Genomic DNA, 21324 nt, shown 5'->3' on the forward strand with positions numbered 1-21324 from the left:
TCTCATCCAACACACACGTATTCAAAAATTACAAAGCCCTTTTTCGCCCGGTTACGCTGACATAATCTCTCAAAGCTCTCAGCTTAAGTAGCTCTCTTAGCTTTTCCCGCAAAATTATAATTTGCGTAATTACTGGTGGTAGTCCGCGCGGGTAGGTACCACCGCCCTGCCTATTTCTGCCGTGAAGCAGTAATGCGTTTCGGTTTGAAGGGTGGGGCAGCCGTTGTAACTATACTGAGATCTTAGAACGTATATCTCAAGGTGGGTGGCGCATTTACGTTGTAGATGTCTATGGGCTCCAGTAGCCACTTAACACCAGGTAGGCTATGAGCTCGTCCACCCACCTAAGCGAAAAAAAAACATATTCTGGTGTTCGTTGGTCCCTTACCTCGAGTAGAGCCTCGGTGAGTTCAAGGTATTTGTTCAAGTAGATGTCCAATGTGTGGGGCCCGTAGATGGTTGAAGCTGCTTCGTACCTTTGCACCTATAATTTCAGGACACAATAATTATTATACAATAAACGTAAAAGCCACAGAGTGAGCGCCACCACGAGCTGAAGGGACCTGAGATTGTAATGTAAATCTTTTCATAATAATAACAATTACTGGGAACAAAGCACGCACGGTCCTCCGACCCCAATTTAGGATTCCCTGTGTTATGGGTACCAGAGACTGACATACATACTTAGATATCTTTAAATACATACATATATAGATGATACACACCCGGACAAAGAACAAAACAAACTTGTTCACCACACAATGTTTTGCCCGATATGGGAATCGAACCCACGACCCTTGACGCAACAGTCGGAGCCGCTGACTAATGCACCACCGAGTCAGTCTAAGCACCAAAATTGATCGCAAACAAAACACTACGACCGACCTGGTACTCCTCAGGGGTAGCCACGTAGTCCGAGTATATGTTGGAGAGGCCGGCTATGACGACCCGGTTGGGTCGTGGGGCGGTCTTGGAGATGATGTTCCGCAATCTCCTCCCAGACATGGTGGTGAACTCCCCGGGGACGGCCGCCAAGTACAACGAGCCGATCCTGGCGACCGCGCACGACACCACCCGGGGCTGCCACTCGTAAGGGAACTTAGCCTGGAAATAGAAAAGGTCACTTTTTTTATTTCAAAATTCGACCTCAACCGGTATTCCGCACTTAATGAGTTCTTTATTGGTTTCTTTCATCCCAAGCAACGAAATTAGATATTGTATACAAAGAATTATCTCTTTTGTTTGCTTCTTATTGACATTAAAAAAAAGGAAAAATGAAAATCACTTGTCAAACAGACGAGAAAATGATACCTAAATGTTTTTTTATGATTTAAGAAGTACTGCTGGCCCGGAGGCCTTTCTAGTTTCACCAGGACAGGTGGGCGAGCAAAGGCTCAGCCAGGAGGGGTAGGATTTGCTAACAACTGCCCGAGCGCCTCCGAAGGAGACCTAACAACTCAAGAGCAGCTGCTTCGCGAATGAATCTACTACCGGATCGAAATCGGGACCCGCTGAGAAGATCCGGCGAGAAATTCAGCGGGCTGATGTTCAGGTTATATTAGGAGGTAACTCTTTGCCGAGTTCAATGAGTACGGTTTTCGGAATCCCTTAAGCCTGCTCCTAGTGTTAGAGCTAAACTCGTCTAATGCAAGGATTATTGGATCTGATGGATCCGTAAGGACATGTCTAGGACGTCGACGGTGACTGGCTCCTACGCGATCAGGATTCGAGGCGTAGTCAGCCGTTGCAACGATAAGGCGATTATCATGACGCATAACCTTATCTAAATAGATTTAATTGGTTATAATAATATGTCTTTGTTCATTTATAGATAGGATTTATGAATAATTAATTCAATGTCAAAATGTTGTACGTTGAAAAGTTAGGTGTTTACGATATCACGAACAAAAAAGTCATTCACGGCACTCTACGCCTCAAGGGCACGTACCCTTCCGGTGGCCAGCAGGATGGGCTTTGGAGCTTGGCACTGTACATCGTCCTCCGTCGGCTCGGCTATGAAGTCCCTCACGGCGTTCCAGAGAGGGTTAGATGTTTTAGTTCCCTGTTTGAAGTCAAACGCCCCTGGCCCGTCAGTGGTCCCTGCTGCGAAACTATACCCCATGGCCGGGAGACAGCCCTTCACTTTTACACTCTGGAATTTAGAGAATAATATATGTAATGATGCTCTCGAAATGTGGTGCTGGAGAAGAATTCTGCAAATATCGTAGAGAATTCAGAACGAGTCAGTCAATTCTACAGGAACTCGGCATCAAGCAGTGACTATCCTCCATCGTTCAGGGTCGCATTCTCACTTTCTTCGGACATTTTTCGCGACGGTGTTACGACTCGGTTGCACCTTGTGGTGTTATGATAGAGGGTACAAAACCGCGTAGCGTAGCGCTAAGCGGTGCCGTCAACGAGTGTACAGGAAGGGCCGCGGTAGGCGAGGAATAGCGACATCTTGTGAAACGCGCCACCACCTGAAATGATGACCACGACCACTCTGCCAAGAGTGCATACGACTGAGAAGAATCACTAAAGCATAACAACACACACGAACGGCTGCAAGCTGAGCCTCAATCCTAAGTATGGGAAACCGCCGATTAAAATTCACAAAATCTTTCCTAATTGACTAAAAATTAGGTAAGAATATGCTTCTATATGTGTGCATATTCAATAATGGTTAAATGAGGAGGAAACAGCAGTAGTAACTTGAAGAGGCCCAGTTGCATGCGCATTTGATTAGTAGCAGAACTGTCTGCATTAATGAGAGTCCTTCAACCTCTTCTGCCGTCAGTTTGCGCGATCTCCTATGGTACCCATTTACAAAAAGTATTTCATTGTCCTACATAACAAACAAATCACTTACAATGTTAAATGTTTCTGTCACAGGATCGAATGGGTGGACTTCTTCATCTGGCATCTTGACGTATTGGTGGGCCACGGCCACTGTGCCAGTTATATCTTCCCCGGGCTGTCTGAGAACTTTCTAGAAACAACGCAGGCTTATTAACGATTTCTTATTTCCATATTTGTTTACTAACGCAAATAAATGAACAACTGCTACTAAGTGGAACTGCTGCTATTATGGTGACTAACATAAAATACAACTTCATGTAGTGTTTTCTTAGGTTATTTGATTATCTTCTGTCCTGGTGAAGTGAAGTGCTCCATGTCGAACGCTAAGACATCCGCTGGCCCAACGGCATTGAGATTTTATCTTGATACTTTATAAAGATAGGCGTCATTCGTACATTGTCCAGTGGTTATTGGAAACCATCTATGGCTATCAACGGCCGAAATGCTCTAAGGAATTGTTTGAGATGATACCATCATCTCATTTTTACCATCGCACCGCCCGCCACCAGAATAGAGTTCATCCATACTACCTGGAGCCACTGCGTTCATCCACAGTGCGCTTCCAGAGATCTTTTTTGCCACGTAGCACGTACCATCCGGCTTTGGAATGAGCTCCCCTCCACGGTGAGAAACGCAGCGCTATGACATGTCCTTCTTCGAGGCTTGTGGAGAGTATTAAGCGGAAAGCTTGGCTCTACCCCTGGCATTGCTGAAGTCCGTGAGCGACGATAACCACTCACCATAAGGTAGGCCATATGCTCGTCTGCCTTTTTTTATTGCTTAGATGGGTGGACGAGCTCACAGCCCAACTGGTGTTAAGTGGTTACTGGAGCCCATAGACGTCTACAATGCAAATGCGCCACCCACCTTGAGATCTAAGTTCTAAGGTCTCAAGTATAATTACAACGGTTGCTCCACCCTTCAAACCGAAACGCATTACTGCTTCACGGCAGAAATAGGCAGGGTGGTGGTACCTACCCGCGTGAACTCACAAAAGGTCCTACCACCACTAATAGAAAGTAATTCTTACCATGGCAGTTTCGAATAGTTTGGTAGCGATGATCCTAGTGCTGTCGAACATGTCCCTGCCCGGGCCGGACGCGAAGCAGCGCTCCTTTTTCCCGCAGAGCTGCTCCTGCTGGTCGCACGGCCGGCCGCTCCGCTCGCAGCGCGGGCCGCGCGTGTTGGGGGACACGTCGCCGAGGTTCGTTGACCCGAACGCGCAGACTATTGCGCCCTGAGTGTCGATGAACGTTTGTGTGGACGATACGATAGTGACCAGTGTGCTTAGTGCAAGTTTTTTAACGTTCTCGATATCGTAAAAGTTAACTCTGATTTGTATAGAGTTGGAAGCTTTGGATATCACTGTCTACGATGCCATGCACACCACCGAGAACAGAGGAAGATGGCGAAACATCGTCCAGAGCAGGATAATAGAAGGAGATGGTCACAGCCCTCAGAGGTGAGAAATACGACTCAGGGAGGAGGGAGGAGGAACGTTTGCCCACGTTTGCCGCTAGGGGCGCTGTTCCAACTGCATCGAGTTAACTTTTACGGTATCGAGAACGTTAAAAAACTCGCACTAAGCACTCTGAGCTCGTCCAAATTGTCTTAGAAACAAACGCGACTAATTTCGATTCACAACTATAATTCAAATCTATGATTGAATGCATTACTATTCAATTAGGTATTGCACGGTTTTGTGTAAATCTAACAGGAACCAATGTTTATCCACTAAATTACGACCTTAATCACTGATAGCTCAAGATTTTATTTTTTATTTATTTTATTCAATATTTTCTCTATTGTTTTGTTATCGACATTTACAATAAATAATAGTTACAAAATCAATTATAGATGACGTTCAGCATCATTTAAGTTAAGTAAAGCTCATGAGTGGCTAACTACTAAACGAAACAAAAGAAAGTGAACTTGTTGAAAAACAAACAAAAAAATTATATTGAATATTTTATCATTGCTAATTAATATAACATATGAGTACCATTTACCGACAGACTCTTTAGAAGAGTCTCCAGCGCAACAGCCCTCAATATTATAATTTAAAGTACTTGATCCTGATGTTAACCAAACAACATAGAGCACTATCTACTCACTTTCCCCGGTAACGTATTGTTCCCATTCAGAGCCTTCTCCATGAGTAGCGAAGCGTATCCGACGTTGTCCGAGGACACCAGCCTATTGGTGTTGTTCATGCTGGTCGGGTGGACGGCGAACCAGTTGATCACGCCGATGACCTCGCCCGTCGTTGCAAGGAATCTCACTTGAGACAACGTCTTATCCACGTCGTATTTGTATCTGAAAATTCACAACAAAAGTTCACTTCAATGATACTTCGTAAGGTTGTCCAGCCAGTTGTTTTCCAGGCTGGTTCGTTCGTTACTGGTGGTAGGACCTCTTGAGAGCCCGCGCGGGTAGGTAATAACCACCACCTTGACTATTTGTTCCGTGAAGCAGTAATGCGTTTCCATTTGAAGGGTGGGGCAGCCGTTGTAACTATACTGAGACCTTAGAACTTATATCTCAAGGTGGGTGGCGCATTTACGTTGTAGGTATCTATGGGCTCCAGTAACCACTTAACACCAGGTGGGCTGTGAGCTCTGCCACCAATCTAAGGGATAAAAATAAAAAAAACTAACTTTGATCTTTCTTCTGCCGGATTGTTCAAGTATGACTTCGGAGATCTGTTGATATTCGCATCTAGAAGTTCAGCCTCGCCGTATTTTATCCGAGCCGACGTCAGCCTGCTGTGAGCTATTACTATGCTCTGAAAAATGAACATTCCCACATAACAATACCAAATTTGGCCTCACATGATAAAAATGTGCCACCATGGTCATTTAAAAAGAGAATTGAGAACAACCCTGCCAAACTGGAAAGGATATCGCAGACTTAACTAACAATTAAAAAAAGGAAATATCTCCACATTAGAATAACAAGGTCGAATCAAACTATTACATGCAACGGCTTTAGAGGAATTTGTATGTGATTTTCTGTTATTTTCTTGAAACAATAATAAGATTTCAAATTGAAAGACGAAAACAATTGACATCCGACCTAATGACTCTACGTCTAAAAAGGCATGTTGCATGTTCATGAGGGCGCACTTCAGAAGACTTTTATGGCAGATTAAAGAGTATTTCCTCTATTCATATGTGAAGATGGTGACACCGAAACCTGGCAACCGTGATTAATAGAAACGATGCTGTATGGCGTAATATTTTTATCTCGGCATCGATCGAAATCGATTTCCTAAGTCATTTAAGCATTGCGACCGATTCACGTGACCATATAACCTTCAACGTTTGTTTTCTCACTAAAACAATAGCCATTGACCTTTTTTTTATTTCCTTGATTTAAAGCCATATCAAGGAATAGACTAGCTCATTACTGTTATGTTTAAAGGTTTTTTGTCCTAAAATGTCCTTGTGATTGGCTCTATTGAAACAGATGCTTTAGCCTATATTTTTATTTACTCTGTGTACCAACCATTCAATGTCATATGTCAATGTTGTTTTGATTAATTAATGACCTTGAAGCATAGAGTTACTATTCTCTCCATGCCTTGAAGCATTTTTCTAATTTGAACTCAAAACATGAAGGTAGCCATGACTTGAACACTGTTAAAGTTTATATTCTTGTTTATCGATACGGTCTGTAACAGTCGGAATGTATTTTTAGAGATATAGTAGTTAATTTGTAGATATTTTTTTTTTAAATGAAATACATTAACTTTGGCGAAAGGAGTACCTTGTCACAGAATAAAAAGTTTTAACGCAACGGGTCCACTCTTTTTATGTCACTGATGATGTCGTCCCTTGAAAAGCGATGACGTTTTCAATTAATTGTTAAAAAATAACTACATACGTTGAATATTTAAATTCGTTTCTTAAATCAGAGTACGTGTTCAAAAGAAAATTTGTAAAGCGCAACGTATTTTTCTTTTAATCAAAGCCCAGTTATTCGGCCATAATAATTTTTCAAATTACCGAGAAACATCGATTTGTTCGTTTCTCTAGTTAATTAATGCGTTACCACATATCGCAGATTCGAAACTAGTTTTATTTTATACGTAACTTAATGAGTATTGAACCAGTGACCTGTATAGTGCATAGACATTACTATTCTGCCTATTTTTGTCGCAAAGCTGTCTTCTTATCGGTTTAAAAGAAAGGCACGGTAGTTACTCTACCTGATTTAGGCTTCGGATCTCTGGGAGGTGGTAATAAAAAAAGGCATTAACAGACCGTTATGAGTGTCGGTACTTGAACCATTGTACCTACCATGGTTCACTTGCGGACTAAACAATAATAATAATAATAATAATGGTTGGTTCGAAGTAGGTATCAGTGGAATGGAATATTTGAAATGTATACCACTGATAACTACTTTTAATAAATGTATCTTTTTTATTTGATTGGCTTTGTTAATTTCAAGTATGTTTCAATGATACTATGTACACATATGGACTTATTGTTGTCTGAAATAAAATAAATCATTCATTCATTCATTCAATACCCAACGGTTCATTGAATACTAAGTAGAATATAAGCTTGTCTATTCACGCACTTTATTAAAGGTATTGGCAACTGTTAAGAATGTATTGACAATGTAAATGATACATGAGGCTCCAAATTTTTCTCGTATTTTATTTTGTTGCTCCGATAGATGGACAAGCTCACGACCCATCTGCTGTTACGTAGTTACCAGAGCCCATAGACATCAACAACGTAAATGACGCCACCCACCGTGAGACATGAATTCTAAAGTCTCAATTTTACAGTACAATGGCTACAACCCTTCAAACCGAAACATAGCCTCTTCACGGCAGAAATAGGCAGGATGGTAGTACCTACTCGTGCAGACTCACAAGACATTTTACCACCAGTAGTCTGTTAAAGTTTTTTTTATTTTTTTTTATTGCTTAGATGTGTGGACGAGCTCACTGCCCACCTGGTGTTAAGTGGTTACTGGAACCCATAGACATCTACAACGTAAATGCGCCACACACCTTGAGATATAGTTCTAAGGTCTCAGTATAGTCACAACGGCTGCCCCACCCTTCAAACCGAAACGCATTACTGCTTCACGGCAGAAATAGGCGGGGCGGTGGTACCTACCCGTGCGGACTCACAAGAGGTCCTACTACCTACCTAAATAAATAAATAAATAATTTTCGCCTCACCTTATAAATTCCAAGGACATAAGCTATGTACGTCTCCTTCACGAATCCAAGGATGGGTAGATCGAAGAGGAAATCCATTAGAAATCCTCCAGGAGTGGAGTGAGTGTGGGTGCCGCTGATGATCACATTATCCTCGTTGTAGATTACGCCAAAGCGCTTCTGCAGCCGTCTTATTACCTAATGGGAATTAATTGCTTATATTGCCTTTTTTAAATAGATATATAGAGAAAGAATGAAAGAGAGAGAGATATATATATTTTTTTATTGCCCTTATAAGCATACGGCTCACTGGATGGTGAATAGTAACAGTCACTTATGGACGACAGCAATGTCAAGGGCAAAGCCAAGCTGCTGCTTACCAAAACGCATTTAACATTTGTTGCACACCAAAACACATTTAGCATTGAAAAACGGCAAGTAGATTTAGCGTTCTTATCGCTTAAAACGATCTCTTCCAATGGTTTTGCGCGCAATCTTAGAATATAAAGTAGCCCACTGAGTTTCTCGCCGGATCTTCTCAGTGGGTCGCGTTTCCGATCCAATGGTAGATTCTGCGAAGCACTACTCATGCTAGGGTCAGTGTTAGCAACACTCCGGTTTGAGCCCCGTGAGCTCACCTACACACGTTAGGGTGAAGCTGAAATAGCTTCTCAAGGCTATCAGCATAGGTAGGAAAAAAAAGGAAAAAATAATATAAAGGACGGTTTTGTTACGCTGAAAGTAAATTGAAGCGTGAGTCCGTTTCATACGCTAATTAAAAGATAATCGGTAATACCTCTTTCCTAACTCCATGTCCCATCATCGCAGCATCAACAGACACGAAGACCAGTCGTTTAACAGTGTCCCCACTGTTATCTTCTATCACGAAGGCCCTTGAGAACTGACGCAGGTGAATTCCATGCCCGATCTGCTCGAGTTGAGCATAGCCCATCTGCAAGGAATGTCACGCTAAACCACTGTACAAATCATCAAGAAACACCAGATACTGATAAGTAATATTTGAAAGCATTCTTGTAGTTTTTTTTTATTGCTTAGGTGGGTGGACGAGCTCACGGCCCATCTCATGTTAGGTGGTAAACGGAGCCCGTAGACATCTACAACGTAAATGCCCCCACCAACTTTGAGATATGAGTTCTCAGAGGTCTCACTTTTTAAGTACAACCCCTGCCTTCACGGCAGAAATTTGCAGAGTGGTGGTACCCCCCGCGTGGACTCACAAGACGTCCTACCAACAGTAATGTAGTATTTTTACAGCGTGTAGAAGAACTTAAAACGAATAAATAAAATTAAGTTTCTTTTTTTTTCCTACCTATGCTGATAGCCTTGAAAGGCTATTTCAGCTTCGCCCTAACGTTTGTAGGTGAGCTCGCGGGTCTCAACCGGAGAGTTGCTAACACTGACCCTAGCAAGAGCAGTGCTTCGCAGAATCTACCACCGGATCGGAAACGCGACCCACTGAGAAGATTCGGCGAGAAACTCAGTGGGCTGTGTCTATGGGTTAGTTCGCTCGTCGAGCCCTTCGTCGCAAGCGACGGGTTCGACGAGGACGGTGACTGGATATGTATATAATATATGTATTATACTAGGCCGTTGTAATGGTAATTACGAGCGAAAACGTTTGTACTATTGTTCCTTAATGAATTTACACGTAGAACCATGAACTTTTCCCCCCTATCTATTCGCTGGTAGACTTTGATTGTCGATCGCGATCTACTGGTTGGCCAAACCTGGCCTACATCATCGAGAAATAGAACCGTCGATGCGCGGCTCAATTCGAGTTAGCTAGCACCTTTTAAGCTGACATGCCGCTTCTACGATTTAATACGTACTTCGAGAATTTTCTTGTGAGTTAGTTTACTGGTGGTAGGTCCTCTTGTGAGTCCGCACGGGTAGGTACCACCGCCCTGCCTATTTCTGCCGTGAAGCAGTAATGCGTTTCGGCTTGAAGGGTTGGGCAGCCTTTTTAACTATACTGAGTCCTTAGAACTTATATCTCAAGGTGGGTGGCGCATTTACGTTGTATCTAGATGTCTATGGGCTCCGGTAACCACTTAACACCAGGTGGGCTGTGAGCTCGTCTACCCATCTAAGCAATAAAAAAAACCCTGAATTCTGTTTGAAATCGCGCTTCCAAATAGACTAAATCGATACCTAAATTATAATGTTTTGGCGGAGAGGTTTTCGTTTGGTGCTGGGCTGGCTATTGTATGATTTTAAAACAAACTGCGTATAATGACCGTCTATTCCACGATTTTAAAACAAGCCATGTGTAATTCAATGAGTGTACAGCCGACTGGTGATGTTCATCTATTTAATCAGCACGTGGTTATAATTGGAACGCTTGCGAACGAATTACCCGAAAAAGCAAATTCGATGACATGAATGAAGTTGACAATGACCTTTTTTTTTTGGTCAGGAGGAAATCGCCGGAATTCCGCCCTCCACTGGGGATGGAGGGCAGGGCATGTCAGAGTCGAACTGACTAAAACCTCCTGTCGCTCAACAACCAACGTCCAAACCTCGCATGAGACAGAAGTCATGAAGAGGCAAAGGAGGGAAAGTGAAGCGTTTAGTGCGGAGCACATCTCTCCCATCACCCTCCCCCTCGAGACGCCGGACCGGCGGTCGTCGGCGCCACGACCACTAGCCCTCTCGGTCGGCAGACTATCCAAAGACCGCCTAGATGGCGCCGGTTAGAGTGAGCTATCCTACGGAATACCCCGGTGGACCAGAACTAGCGTGGGTCGAGAATAGGCGGCCTTCCATCACCCGGATGCTCTTGCGTAAAACGCGTGCAGAGCAGCTTGCACGTCGTCTTGTTAGGCCTCCCTCGCCGGTCCCCAGACCGACCTGTGAGGGGGACCCGAAACACTTAGAGGGCCAGGGCTTGGGCGAGATCCGCCTCTCTGGCCCCCGCTCGACGGCGGCGGGATTGTACGTCTCTCACACGCCCCGCCGCCTCCTTCTGCGAGATGTTGCACTCGCAGAAGTCGAGCATCGCCTTCCACGAGTCATTGACAATGACCTAAGTAATAAATATTTGCATAGCGAACTCATGTGGTTAAGTATACAGAATACATCCGTGATTGTAGAATATTTTGTAGACTATTAGATGGTCTCATCTATCTCAATATATTTAATTAAGTTACTATAATAATATTTCTATTAAATAATATTTTCTTCCTTAAATTTGTGTCACTCTTAACATTAACTTCTAATTTCGATTTAGTTTTTCCTGTCATGACCTCATCGCGCCGTATTTTTTCGTACATTAATTGTAAACGCATCTTCCTTATTTACATTTCTATTTCGTAGCACATACATCTACACTTTATTAATATTATAAAGCTGAAGAGTTTGTTTGTTTGAACGCGCTAATCTCAGAAACAACTGGTCCGAATTGAAAAATTATTTTAGTGTTAGATAGCCGATTTATTGAGGAAGGCTCTAGGCTATATATATACAAGCGGAGCACCAATAAAGAATGTTTCAAAATCGGGGTTTTTATTTCCCTTTTGAGAGCTTCCGCCACGTGCGTTAAGGTTGGCTCACTATAACGTTCTTTATGCTAACCAATTTTGTTCTAAAATGAAGCATTATTTGTGAACTATTCCACGCGGACGAAGTCGCGGGCAAAAGCTATAGTTCATATTTGTATTCGTTGTTTGAATATCTCACTTGTATAAAAACGCTTCTCAAATATTCTGTCCTTTGATTATATACACGTCATATAATAAATAAATAAATAAATAAGCCTTTATTGCTGTTAGAGTTTAACTTATTTAACTAAACATAAAATGATAACAATAGAGGTAAGAAAACTATAAAATTAACTTATACTAAAACATATCCCGGCATTCGGCTTATCTCTCCTCTTAACAGCTTGTCTTTCGACAAAGGCCTCCTCTAAGGATTTCCATTTGCTTCTGTCCTTTGCTGTACGTAACCATCCTGGCCCAGCTACTTGCTTCAAGTGGTCTTCCCATCGCTTCGGTTGTCTTCCTCTGATTCTTTTGTTTTCTTTAAGGTACCATTCCGTTATTATTCTGGTCCACTTCTCTTTCTTTTCTCTCATCATATGTCCCGTCCAGCGCCATTTTAATTTTCTGCATATTGATTGAACTTTTCCAAATTTAGTCTCTCCTTTGATCTTTTTTAGTTCCATTTTATCCCTTCTTCTTACTCCCAATACGCTTCTCTCTATCCCATTCTGACATATATTCAATTTATTTTGTTGTTTTTCAGTTAAGGCCCATGTCTGGCATCCGTATGTAAGACATGGCAGTATGCAAACATTGAAGACTTGTCGTTTCTCTGCCATAGGCATTTCCTTATTTTTCATTCACTTCACTCAATGACCAAAATTTCTTCCAAGTGTTTGCTATTCTTCTTTCTATTTCTTTCTGCATACTCTCTGTCGGTGATGCTAGTTGGCCCAGATAAACGTATTCACTTACGTATTCTAACTCTTGATTGTTAACTGCAATAGCGTTTTTTTGTGAAGAATAGCTCATTACTTTTGTCTTTATTATATTCATAGTAAGCCCTGCATTTGCACTTTCATCTGCTAATGTCTCCTTTTTTGTGCAACAAAACTATCACTGATCTCACCCAGTCTTCTGGGATGACTTCTGCTGTTATTATTTCGTTAAACAAATTGGTTAGTTTAGGGACTATTACCGGCATGAATGTTTTGAGAAGTTCATTGGTAATTTGATCAAGACCGGGCGCTTTTCCTAACTTCTGCGTAGTGATAGCTCTTTCTGTTTCTTCTTTTAGAATAGTTGGTATAGGTTCAGTATCTTGCATGTCTTCTGTCGTAGTCGAGGCAGGTTTATCATTTTTGCTTGTGTACAACTCCTTAGTTCTGATATTTTTGTAGTACTTCTTCCTTGTCTGTCCTTAATATTTGGCATCCAATTCTTTTTCGATTCTAGTTCTTTAAACGCTTTCTTCACTCCGCCTGTTTTCTTAATATGATATTGGAAAGTATTTGCCCTTTTTTGTTTTCTGTCTTTCCTGATATTTTTGTTGATATTTTTACTTATTTCTGCGATCTCTTTTCGTGTTTCTTTGTCTTTATTGCCTTGTAAAAGCAATTTTCTTTCTTTAAGTAATATAATTGTTTCGGTAGATAGTGTGGATTTATTATTTGTAGACACTTTTCGAGCAACAGTTTTGAGAGTATTTACAAAATAGCAGTATGTCGTCTCAATTGCTTTATTGTATTCCTTTTGTTCTCTTCTCTCTAGAAATTCTTTTAAATTGTTCATTATCTCTTAAGTTATTTTTAGTGTCCACATAGGGAGTCAATCCAGTTTGCAGCCTTCGACTTTTCTTTGTATGTGACGCTCGTAACGTTGCACGTATCATTTTATGGTCCGAATTAAATTTTAAATTATGTAAAACTGACAGATCTTTAAAAACTTTTGGTTACTTGGTCATAATGTAGTCGATTTCTTTTTTAAAGAGTCCATTTGGGGAAGTCCACGTCCATTTCTTATTCTTATTCTTTTTAAAGAAACTATTCAAGATACTTAGTTTGTTTTCTAAACCGAAGTTAACCAAATTTTGTCCGTTTCTGCTCCTATTGCCATTGCCATATCTTCCTACAATGTACTCTTCGCCACTACGACATTCCCCAATTTGTCCATTAAAATAACCTCATATAATGTCAAAAACTATACTACATAATAAAAAAAATAACGTCAAAAAATAAACGTCATATAATTATAATCAAAGATTCTGTCAGAGATTTTAATTGTCGTTCACATAATTCAGACTTATTGTTATATTCTAATTCTGTTTTGAATATAATATTCAGTGATTTATAAATAGTAAATAAATGTTTTTTTTTTAAACAATACAATCGCTCACCTCATAACAATAGCGTAATTTTATTTTACAAGCACATTGGTTCGCATACACACCCACAAACACATGTACACATTTGAATGTAGAGAATCATAACAAAGTTTGCACATCGCTCGCAAGTGTCGTCTATTATAAATCTAAGCGAGATCATTAGATGACAAACAACTCGTTAGTCGGTTAACCATTGGACCTTTGAACATTTTCGTATCTCATCGTAATCTCACATTCACAATCGGGTATTAGTAACAAAACAATATTGAAGTTATACTTCTTTAGACGCGTTATGAAAAATTGATGAGAGTGACATTTTACGATGCGCGCACCGTGACACAAGATTAACAGACATGAAGTTGCCCACTAAATCGCTCATTACAATACGACCGACGTAGCTTGGCGAGTCTGAAAATAGCCGCAGGTGAACTTTCGCGCATGTACACTCGTAAAAAAAAGTGTTATTAGCATTCATTTTTTAGTAATATAAATGACAAAATTATTATTTAATATAATTCATACTAAATATTATTAAATTATTAACGTTAAATATTTATAATTAATATTTAATATTAAAAAAAATAATAATAATAAAAATAAAGTATAACTTCTTACGCGCGTACATAAGTACACGAACCCTTTTTTTATTTATTTTTTTATTACGTAGATGGGTGGACGAGCTCACAGCCCACCTGCTGTGAAGTGGTTATCGGAGCCAATAGACCGGTAGAGCCAATAGACTGATAGAATATCTACAATGTAAATGACGCCACCCATCTTGAGATAAGAGTTCTAAGGTCTCAATATAGTTACAACGGCTGCCCCGCCCTTCAAGCCGAAACACATTACTGCTTCACGGCAGAAATGGGCAGCGTGGTGCTACCTACCCGTGCAAACTCACAAGAGGTCCTACCACCAATCTAAAAGGTGAATGAAATAAAAGAAAGACTCAAAGAAGAAAAGACTATTAGTAGAGGGGCTATTGCACGTTGAAATGGATGTACTAATAGAGATATAACCCAAGGAGGGTTGACCTCAGACGTGTGACCGGTCGTAATTATCAAGCCAAATCCTTATGCCGTCTAAGAAGACATACTTCATCAACCCCACATTACGTGAGATAAGGGTAAGAAGAATAATTATTATATAAAAACGATCAAACGATTAGAATTTTAATTCATAAACAAAGAATTGAACATCCCAATACAATCCCGTTACCTAAAAAGAGAAATCTACATCTACACGTACTTACATAGGAATAGCCCGTTCATTAGTAAGTATCCTTCGTCGACTTGTCAACCGATTTTTTTATTTTGTTTATCTTCTATTGTTTTTAGTAATAAAATTGTGGCATAAATTATTTCCTTTTCCATCACAACAACAAGAAAACCAATTTAGTAACAGAACAAAAAAGAAAACGTATTTATTTACAATACATAAATGAATCTAAAATTGAAGTGTCTCTTGCCCGTATCTTTAGACGTTTAGTCAAATAGTCCTCCACTCTTAACTCATCCGATGATGCTCGAGCATTCCTCCCAAACTTACTCGAGTTTGGTATTTTTAGTCGACCATTACAATATTCCTCAACTGTCCTCGAGTGAGGAAGAGTCGCGTTATTGCGTCACCACGACAACATCAGTTTGAGGAAAATTTGATCAAGCTAGCATCAAACCCATAGAGTTCTGTGCGGTCTACGGTCATTGTTTAATGTTAAAGTCAAGCTGCCGCTGTCTGTTTGACACTAGAAGGATTGAACTTTTTTGATGTTGTAGTTGCTCATTTATTCGTAAATATGTGTGCGTGTGGTAAATTTGAAAGCGTATTATTTATTTTCTAACCCATTGTTATTTTAGATTTAGGACCCGGGTTTGTATTTTTATTCGCCGTTTTTGTGTGATTTTGATTGCATCGTGTTGTTGAAGTGCTTTTCCACAACCGCCAGTTTATTATTATATAAATAAAACTTATAATCGCATTGACTTTATTTATTAGGTAGTAAGCAAAATATGACTCTTGTGTAGGTAAATAAAATAAGGAGTTTCAAATGTCTAACCACGAGTCTAAATAAGAGTCTAACCTCGAACTATTTACTTTATTAATAAAAATGATCAAAATTAAATTATCAAAATATGCGCGAATCATGCACAGATCCAGGCCATTGCACAACAATATCATATATTTCCATTTGCGGTCCACATACTATTTGGACATTGGTAGAAAACCAGCCTTGAGGAACGTTCAAGGTACGTCGCGACGTACCTTGACTTGACAGTTCGATTACTCCACTCCGGTTAGGAAATTTCCTAAGGAAGTTTTTAAGAGTGGAGTTTATTTTTACGACTAAGCATACCAAAACGCGCGTTGGAGGTTGAGTCGAGTCGAGTTAAGCTCGTGTGAACGACTAAAGATACGGGGGTCTGTGTTCAATTAGAGACTCGGATATCAGAACTCGATCACTCAACGAATATTAATACAAAAAGATGGACAAAGTATATGATATTGCAGAATTAAATAAATTTCAAATAACACAAGGTAACATCACAACGATACAATGGGATGGAGCCACAAAGAATTGCCCGCTAAGCGGGGTCAAGGTCATGCTAAACGATAATAATATAAATGATTATGTAAACACAATGAGAGGTCGTTGACCGGTTTTTTTTATTGCTTAGATGATTGGACGAGCTCACAGCGCACCTGGTGTTAAGTGGTTACGGGAGCCCATAGACATCTACAACGTAAATGCCCCACCCACCTTGAGATATAAGTTCTAAGGTCTCAGTATAGTTACAACGGCTGCCCCACCCTTCAAACCAAAATACTGCTTCACGGCAGAAATAGGCAGGGTGGTGGTACCTACCCGCGCGGACTCACAAGAGGTCCTACCACCAGTAATCATGCAAATTATAATTTTGCGTGTTTGATTTTTATTACACGATGTTATTCCTTCACGTACGAATTTCATTAGAAAAATTGGTACCCGCCTTCGAAATTCGAACAACGTTGCATCGCTCGATACGAAAGTCTTATCCTTTAGATCACGGCGACTTTAATCTCTAGTATCTTGTTTTAGAGGGGGCGGAGATGGATACGTCGCGTGAAGGATCTTAAGGTGGTCGTTTGGTAAGTGGGTAGGGCCCCATAAACATAGTTGAGCCCGCGGTCTGTCCCCAACATCTGCAGACCGTCAACTCCCACATACCCAGCGGGTCCCCCAGCCGGGTCCCCCAGGATATCTCGTGTGAGGTTCGGACCTGGTCAAAAAAAGGGTATCTGTGTCTGCTCCTTCTGCTAGAGCTGCAGGCATCTAAAGAGAGTTAGTGATTCGGGTGGATCCTTAAGGACGGTTGAATATTGTATTAACTGCTGTCTATTTTTTCTATTAAGCATTTACAGATTTTTAAGTTTCATTTCACATGTATATAAATAAATAATATGTATGTATAATAATAACAATATAATAATAATAATAATCGGAATAGCGCCCCACTGAGAAGGTCGGGGAGAAACCTAGCGGGCTGTGTCTACGGGCCAAATTGTTTGTCGAAAAATAGCAAAAACAAAATGTTTAATTTATGTGAAAATTTCTGAAGATTCCTTATGTCTTATTTATACAAGTCACTAGTTTATATATAGGTATAATGACTTTGTATAAACTTCGCACACAACTCTAACTCATAATAATATGGGAGTCGGTATTAACATTTTTCTTTTTGTCGATTTAAATAGCGTAAAGAAATCTGTTTGTAGTTTTCCCCGTCAAAGAGAAAGTTCATAGTTTTCGTCCAATTAGTCTCGGCTATTAAACCGTAACTAAAATTATTTAACTCAATAATAACGCTGCACGAATTTTAGAATATTCACTGCTTTTTATTGATTCCATATAAATATTTTTATCCCAAGTACAAAGACTCGTCTGTTGAGCTGTAAGGCTTAAAGGGTAAGGTCTACATTTCTCCTAGTAGGTTTCGTCAGCTAAGACGTTCCACATTCAATTTCAACGGTCCTAAGCTAAGACTTTCTCCTTGCTATTTATATCACAAACAGATATACGAGACGGTAAAAGGTAGGCTAAGAAGGAGGGTATTTAACAAAAATCAATGGTGCGTTTGAGATCGTAACCGGCGACAACAACCAAGAGGCGATAAAAATACGAAACATCGACAGTCCTGGCGGCTGTATCGCGCTGACTCCCGGTTTCCAGCATTGTGAGGGTTCTGGTGCATTCTTCAGTTGTAAGCGACATGATTACAGGTTGAATAATAAATATTGAACACCATCATTAAGGTTTATACGAGTATACTCACAGAGATTAGACAAAAGCAGAATCAAATGCAGTTGTAGCGTGCAACAATCGATCGCACTCGGGCGTCATCGGTCGCGATCGGAGTTCCCGAACGCGCAGGTGTCCCGTGACGTCATGCTACGAGATTCGCGCGCGTCGATTTAAGTTGAATGTAAAAACGTAATTTTAGTTTTAATTCGTATCTTCTAGTGCCTAGTGTTGTTTACTTTACTTTTGCTTTATATTTTAATATTATACACATTATAATATATATTGTTGAAATGGTGTGTTTGTCTTTTGTATATTCGGAGTGAAAATATCCCGCGAATACAAATAACAAACCACACAGTAATTTCGTAGCTCCATCTTTGAAAGTCTCTCTTTTTCAAATATGATTTTTTTGTGACATAACCTTGCAGTAACTAACTAGTTTTAATACCTTAATTTAAGGAGTATTTAATTGTTTACTAAACACAATTTATTTCATTAAGCTAACATTCTTAGTTTCCGAGATTTATAGGTTTTTTTAAGTGACCCGGATTCATTGCTCGCTATAAGCAAACCATTTTTATGATAACGGGATTAATAATTTTTTTTATTGCCCTTGTAGGTAGAGGAACATACGGCCCACCGGATGGTGAGTGGTTACTGTCGCCCATGGACTTCAGCAATGCCAGAGGCACAGCCAAGCGGCCGCCTACCGAATAGGCAATTCGCATGGATATATAACCTGACGTGATCAAGGCAAACAGAATATATACTGCGCTTCTCACAGGTCGTTAACCTCGAAGGGTCATTGTATGAGAAATGTAGTAGTCGTAACATCTTTTATCATTTCATACGCAATGTATATAGTTACGTGATGTATTTATCGCGAGATATCATCACGTGTGCTACGTGAGGGATCATGTTTACGACTGTCTCGCCTGGTTTTTTTTTGCATCTATATACCTCATTACCCGTCTGATGGTAAATATTTACCGTCGCTCGCAGACATCAGCAATGCCAAAGGCATTTTATTACCAAAATTGGCAAAATTATTATTGGCAAAATGTTATTACCAAGCCGGTGCCTACTGCTGAATGCTCTTCGTGAGAATCATTTGAAAAAGGATATGTCGCAATGAAGATCTCCGGAACCACACTGTGTATGAACGTAGTGGTTCCAAATAGACATCGCCTGTCTGATGCTTGGTGTTAAGTGGTTATTAGAGCTAGTACATAATCGCAACGAGAATACCGTCACGATGGCAATGGCTATCCTAATGAAACCAGATAAAACTGTCACGAATAACTGCTTCACGGCAGATATAGGCAGGATGTTGGAACTTAGCCGTGCAAATAACACGCGCTAGTCACGTGATACCTGTCAGCTGGTTCGAAGTCCAGATGGTCTCGGTTGTTTGGAAGAATGGCATTTATAGCTTAGGCCTTCGTTACTGAGTCGCATGCCATCATTAAAATATTGACTTGAGGTAGATATATTAAACAATTAAGTACGCTTCGATAGAAAAGGGGACGGCCCATTTTAGGCCCAAAGCGGACAATAGATTAGAGAAAATATACTTAGTGCATTAATTTTGTCATAAATAAATATGCATTTACTTTCTTCCAAATAAGCGCCACTACAGTTTACAATAAGTAGTTTAAAAAAAGTAACTCTATTGAAAAAAACAAGAATTTTATTTTTGCGGGAAAAATATTGCCAGCATCAAAACCTTTTACGTATTAAGTAAATATTTTAAGTATATAAAAAAAAACATATAAATAAATCATTTTAAATATTATCATTAATCAATCGATTTTAATCGATTTTAAGCATATAAAATAACATCAAAGACATACCCATTGGACTTTAACTTGTTACTATACTTAAGACCTTAGAACTTATATCTCAAGGTGGGTGGCGCATTTACGTTGTAGATGTTTGTGGGCTACAGTAACCACTTAACACCAGGGTGGCTGTGAGATCGTCCACCCATCTAAGCAATAAAAAAAAACTTAACTTGTATTGTTATTTAAATGTGTACAACTAAAACAAAAACATAAAAAATAAAATATAATGTGTACTCGTAAAAAAAAGATTAAGAAATAAATCAAATATCTGTTATTTAAAAAAATGATCGATATATGAATTTCATGTAATTATTTTTCTTTATACTGACAACACTGATTTTAATCTGACTGACTGACACTTCGCTTGCTGCTTGTGCTTGCGTTCAAAATGGATGTTTTGATTTTTCTTCGATTTATTTTGCTTTTATCAATAACGTTTCATACTACGGCTGAAAACCATTGTGTGAATTGTAGTTTTAACCTGACCGAGATTTAAAACCGTGTATATGCTCTCCTGTGCTATTTTTAGATGATTTACTAATTGTGTATGAAGATGAAGAAAATATAGATATTTAAAGAAGTATGTGTGTTTTTTATACCCTAATAACTACAATTGGATAAAAATACATTAGGAACATCTTAAACATTAAAAAAAGAAAAGTTCTTGAGGTATTTATATAGAAAATTAACCTCAAAACGAGTTTTTTATTTTTATTATATTTTTTATAATAGTGGCGTCAATTTCAATATATTTTTTAGATATCTAATACATTTAAGAATTTGAATCAGTCCATTTTTATAGTAATATTTGATGTCCACCTTGGGCCTAGCACACTATGGAGAGTGGGCATTCCCCTTTACGTCCTTAATAGCTATCTTTTTTTTTTATTGCTTAGATGGGTGGACGAGCTCACAGCTCACTTGGTGTTAGATGGTTACTGGAGCCCATAGACATCTACAACGTATATGCGCCAACCACCTTGAGATATAAGTTCTAAGGTCTCAGTATAGTTACAACGGCTGCCCCACTCTTCAACCCGGAACGCATTACTGCTTCACTGCAGAAATAGGCAGGGCGGTGGTACCTACCTGCGCGGACTTACAAGAGGTCCTACCACCAGTAAATTCCTTAATTCCTGATATTTTAACGTCAGACCACAGCTATTACTACGATCTGTTTATTCGTAATATAGTCAACAAAGCGCTTATTATGCATGTTTCATCATATGTGTATTTTGCGAAGGATTTTAGACGACCCTCGTCTATTTTTATAC

General features: G+C 39.8%; 1 protein-coding gene across 2 annotated transcripts in view; it reads right to left on the reverse strand.

Annotated features, from left to right (window-relative positions):
- The window catches only part of LOC101744519 (neutral ceramidase), a 42713-nt gene that overhangs the window by 3167 nt on the left and 18222 nt on the right, over window positions 1–21324 (reverse strand). For both annotated transcript variants that reach the window (XM_021350075.3, XM_004929361.5), the window contains exons 3-11: window positions 8838–8993; window positions 8063–8239; window positions 5517–5644; window positions 4974–5175; window positions 3890–4096; window positions 2870–2989; window positions 1949–2152; window positions 886–1104; window positions 389–484 (exon numbers count right to left, since the gene is read on the reverse strand). In XM_021350075.3, coding sequence (XP_021205750.2) covers window positions 389–484; window positions 886–1104; window positions 1949–2152; window positions 2870–2989; window positions 3890–4096; window positions 4974–5175; window positions 5517–5644; window positions 8063–8239; window positions 8838–8993 — 1509 coding nt within the window. The remainder of the gene's footprint in view (window positions 1–388; window positions 485–885; window positions 1105–1948; window positions 2153–2869; window positions 2990–3889; window positions 4097–4973; window positions 5176–5516; window positions 5645–8062; window positions 8240–8837; window positions 8994–21324) is intronic.

Source organism: Bombyx mori, chromosome 12 (genome assembly GCF_030269925.1).
Source record: "Bombyx mori chromosome 12, ASM3026992v2".
Lineage (NCBI taxonomy): Eukaryota > Metazoa > Arthropoda > Insecta > Lepidoptera > Bombycidae > Bombyx > Bombyx mori.